Source organism: Atta colombica, unplaced genomic scaffold, assembly GCF_001594045.1.
Source record: "Atta colombica isolate Treedump-2 unplaced genomic scaffold, Acol1.0 scaffold269, whole genome shotgun sequence".
NCBI lineage: Eukaryota > Metazoa > Arthropoda > Insecta > Hymenoptera > Formicidae > Atta > Atta colombica.
Window position 1 is genome coordinate 314,001 of NW_017259369.1, and position 5,195 is coordinate 319,195.

Here is a 5,195-nt window from a genome sequence, read left to right on the forward strand (position 1 = left end):
CTCTCTAACGCTTTGTAATTTGTAGAATCTACGAATACAACTGAACATCCAAGATCAAACTTTTATCCAAATGGAATATATGTCAATGCAAATGGCATAAAAGGTCATTACATCACAAAAGAAATTGAAGATAATCAGCATTCAAAGAGCCATCAATCACATAGTACTCAAAAACCTATCAACTGGAACAACATTTTTAACAGTATAATTATTACGTTATTAAAATATATTATTTTATTATTGAAATATATTATTTGGCCATTCAATTTACACTAATTTTAGGGTTAATTTTATTTTACATTACTTGCTGATTTTCTTTTTAATGCTCAATTGTTTTGAATTTATATTATCATCATATCTTTAATTCTTAATTTTAAAATTTTCTATATTTCCAGGATGTCCGGAAAGATTTCTGCCATAGAGTGTATGTAGATAGAATAAACTAAACTGAGTCGAAAAGTTCTCTATCAATTTTCGCAATAATTAATGATATTAATTACTAAAATTTATCGAAAATTGATTTTTAATAATTTTTTACTCAAATACTAACAACTTTACAGAAAAACTGCAAGAAACAATTGTTTATTTTTTTCATAGATCTCTAAGAATTTTTTCAGAATTTTTTAATACCGTATTTTCTCTGTTGATAAAAATAAGAAAATGTAGTATTAAAAAATTGATAAAAAAATTCTGAAAAAATTCTTAAAGTTCTATGAGAAAAAAATAAACAATTTTTATCTCTTGCAGTTTTTCTGTAAAGTTGATATTCAAGTTAAAAATTATTGAAGATCAATTTTCAGCAATTTTTAGTAATTAATATCTCGTTACCTAATTGCGAAAATTGCAAAATGATAGAGAACTTTTCGATTTAATTTAGTCCTTTCTATCTACACGCGCTCCATGGCAGAAATCTCGCCGGACACCCTGTATATACATATACAATATGCACGTGTGTGTGGTGTGTGTGTGTGTGGTGTGTGTGTGGGGTGTGTGTGTGTGTGGTGTGTGTGTGGTGTGTGTGTGTGTGTGTGTGTGTGTGTTGTAAAATCTCTCTCTCTCTCTCTCTCTCTCTCTCTCTCTTTCTCTATCGATAAAAACGAGCAATTATTATTTACCTTAATGTAATATGCATTGGGAACCATTATAGTTATTCATTAAAAATTACCATCGGATTGATTGTTTATGCTATAATTTTGTTAATAAATATAATAATTGTATATTTAAATTTTGCAATTTACATCTAAATGTTTTGTTAAAACTACATATTTTTTCTTTAATAGATTCTGAAAATGATTATACTTTGTTTACGACAACGCTGATGACAACAACAGAGAAAATTTCCAATAAACTGGAGTTGTCAAGAAGAGGACGGGAGTTTGAAAATACTGCGAAAGAAAAAGAGTTGCATAATTCTGATAACATAAATGATTTTAATTTATCTAGTGAATTAATTGAACGTGAAGATGATAACTGGAGTGGTGATACGAAAACAAGTAATGTAAATTTGAAACCTCCAAATATTGTAGAACCTGAAATAAATGATTACAACGTGGATGTATTAGACAAAAATATCTGGAAGCCTAGACTGGTTTTCGAAAATAAAACCAAGACAACGACGGCTTCATCAGTCATTATGAAAATTAGTCCGGAAAATACCGATATCGAACTTTTTAATATAGAAGCAGCCCCGTTTCAAGAAGGTTAGTGATTTAATAAGTTAATGATTTAAAACTTATATAAATTTATGTATTTTTATCTATAAAATGAGTGCTCGCTACATACATGTGCGTAAAAAATAAATTTTGGTAAGTTATTCTTTAATTGTTTTTTTGCATGGATTTATTCGTAATTGCTTTCTTGCGCATTGTTATGCCACTCAAAGTATATGCAATAATGAAATAAACTTATTTTAGATTAAGCTTTTGCAGAGAATATAAAAAATATATCGTTTTTTGAATAATGTTGCAATGTGAGATTTGTAAGTCGATAATTAAAATCAATACTGTGTTTTAATTTAAATCTTTCTATTTACTAATTGCTATTATTTATTAAATGTTTTAAATATTTATAATATATACTTTATGTGCAACATTTTTTACATAATAATTATTCATGGATATTAGATAACACTAAAAAGTTAAAATGTAACTTTTCTATTTTTAATGTTATATACATGTTCACTATATAAAAATTATTTACACATTATATTATTAAATATATGTATTATATGTCATGTATGTTATTATTTATGTATTATATATCAATTTATGTATTTATTTACATTAAATTTGTTTAACTAACTTAATTGATTTTATCCTTTTGCATGTATTTGCTTTTTGTGCTTTCGCATGACTTTAATTATAACTGTGGGAAAAAATTATAGTAGTATAGTATATAAAAATATATTCTGTGTAAATATATATCAAATATACATGACAATATAAATCATATTGTATATTACATTCTATATTGGATCCACAAATAAGTGATAGTTAAATAAATAAATAAAATATAAGTAAATAAAACATTTATTATTAATTAATTTTAATTAATAACAATTTATTAGTAATAATTAATTTTATTATAGAAGAGCCGTCATTCCCAGTTTATTACGTGCCGCCAGTGCATCCATTAACTTATTCAAAAAAGTCCGTTCGACTAACGCCTATATCTGGTCAGGTAAGAACATTTATATAACGATAAATTAAAAAAATTTAATCTTAATTATAACAAAAAACATTTTATTTAATATATCAATAGATTATTCGTTTGAGAGGCGGTTCTGAGCCGAGCAATGGTTATGTTGAGGTACAAGGTGTGCTGCCTGGTTGGGGTATTGTATGCGATTCTAGAAATAGTTGGACTTTAAAAGAAGCTCATATTTTATGTAGACAACTCGGATATAACAGGTATGTAAAACGAAAAATTATTCTATTTAAAAAATTGTTAAAATTGTATTTTGTAAATTTGTATCTGTATTATTATACATTAGTTATATACGTAAGTATCTATAATATCATTAAATGGCTGTAAGACAATTAATGACATAGTAGCTTTGTATATCTTTTTTTAATAGATTCCTTATCTAGATATAATAACATTGTTTAACAACAAAATTAGAACGAAGTTATATCTTTTAGTTTTTTGAACGTTGAATATGAATCTGAATTCCACTTATAGCACAGATTCCACTTATAGAACATTCCAAGGAATGTTCTAAAGATGTTCCTACATTCCAAAGATGTTCACAGAACGTCCCTACGTCCCTTAACTTGTTCCCAATTGTCTCTCAGAAAAGTGTGCTGTATGGGCTGATTGTTCCATCACATCACAATTTTGAAAAATTCGCGTTTATAGTTGTAAAAGAGGACAATTTTTATATATCTTGTTATATTAATTACGATGTGACATATAGAAGAAATTATATTGTATAATTCAATAAATAATTACGGTTCAAATAATTAAATAAATTAAACAATATAATATAGGAAGAATCACTCAGGATATTATGTGTGTAATAATATTATTATAAACAATCTAAAAATTTGTATAGACGATCCCTATCGGGTCATTTTCAATATTCAATAATACAATAAATTGAAAAGTTACGATAACAATGTAAGAAGTTAAATTATGATAAGCACATGTTATCTCGTATATTGGCAAGTGGAATAATTGCAGGTAAAGCTCTAGATACAAAACAGCATGATCATCGGAACTTAATGTTAGTCGAATTCAAATGTCACCTAATAATAATTGCATGGTATGTGGTATAATCATACAGTGAACTTTTTATCAATATCAGGTTGATACAGTGAATTCAAAGTAGAATAAATGTAAAAACGCTTCATGTTCCTTTTATAACTATAATTAACAAAAATATTGCATCACTAATAATATAATGTTATCATTAATAATTATTGTAACATTATACCACTATATTATATATTACAAATTAAATCGAAAATCAATTATTAAAAGTTACACAAAAAATAACAAGTAAATATCTGCAGATGATTAATGTTAGATCGTCTAAATTAATTAAAAACTTGAGTACAATTTTTATTTAATTATAAAATTCAAAGATATCAAACGAGTCTTAATACTGTAGAATTCTGAGATGTAATGCTAGAACATTCAATAGTTGAAATAATCCTGTCATCTAATAAAGAAAGTGGTAACAAAAATATGTAGGAAGGAAAATTCAATGATATAGGAAGGGTTTGTAAGAGGGGTAGATATACGTCAGGTAGAGGATATATTGTAATTAAAATTAAGTACGTTAAGATTTTCAATCCTCAAAAGTTTTTTTAGTGTTGGCTATAGTTAATAAGACACTCATAATTAAATGTTTATGGCAAAAAACTGAATTCAATCATTAACGATTTACTAAATTCCTTTCAATTGTTTAGTTAAACATTATGTTTTTTAGATCATTAAATACGAATTCAAAATGGACAAATTCAAAGTCATGGAAGACTTCTATACATTTTGCAACAATTTGAACATTTCTAAAGTTTTTATATCTGCCATATCCACTATTTTAATTTTGACATTGAATTCGTTTTCAACGACCTAAAAGACTCTTATATTTAAATATATAGATAACTATAGTTCCACCCAGCCTACTATTATTAAGTGTACGCCCATTGCTCGGTGCGCGGGCCGCGAGGAGTGGGATGTTCTAGAAAGACTTGTCAGGCTATTTAGCGATTTTAGTAATTAATATCTCGTTAATCATTGCGGAAATCGCAAAATAGTAAAAGATTTTTGAGTCAGTTTCGTTCGCTCTAGTCTTGCTCAGGGTGATATTGAAATTTAAGGACACTCTCTGTGTGTGTGTGTGTGTGTGTGTGTGTGTGTGTATATGTGTATATAGGTATATATATGTACATATATACTGGGTGATCCGAAATTCACGAATTCGGAATACAGAATGATACTTATGCTTAAATAACTTTTTTCTTTAGCAAAATTGCGTCCAATAAATAATTTTTGTGCTTATTCGTATAACTTCAATCTGCTCTTTTGCAAAATTACTTGTTAGATGCAATTTTGCAAAAAAGAAAAAGTTGTTTCTTTTAGCATAAAGTATCAGGGGCTGTACTCCGAATTCGTGAATTTCGGATATATATATATGTGTGTGTGTGTGTGTGTGTGTGTGTGTGTGTGTGTGTGTGTGTGTGTGTGTGTGT

At 27.1% G+C, this 5,195-nt stretch overlaps 1 protein-coding gene across 4 annotated transcripts in view; it reads left to right on the plus strand.

The window, feature by feature from the left end:
* The window catches only part of LOC108689321, a 23,436-nt gene that overhangs the window by 8,171 nt on the left and 10,070 nt on the right, over positions 1-5,195 (plus strand). For 2 of the 4 annotated variants that reach the window (XM_018196050.1, XM_018196051.1), the window contains exons 8-11: positions 26-202; positions 1,281-1,700; positions 2,588-2,679; positions 2,761-2,909. In XM_018196050.1, the coding sequence (XP_018051539.1) occupies positions 26-202; positions 1,281-1,700; positions 2,588-2,679; positions 2,761-2,909 (838 nt within the window). The remainder of the gene's footprint in view (positions 1-25; positions 203-1,280; positions 1,701-2,587; positions 2,680-2,760; positions 2,910-5,195) is intronic. The other 2 variants (XM_018196052.1, XM_018196054.1) reach the window with 2 other exon arrangements.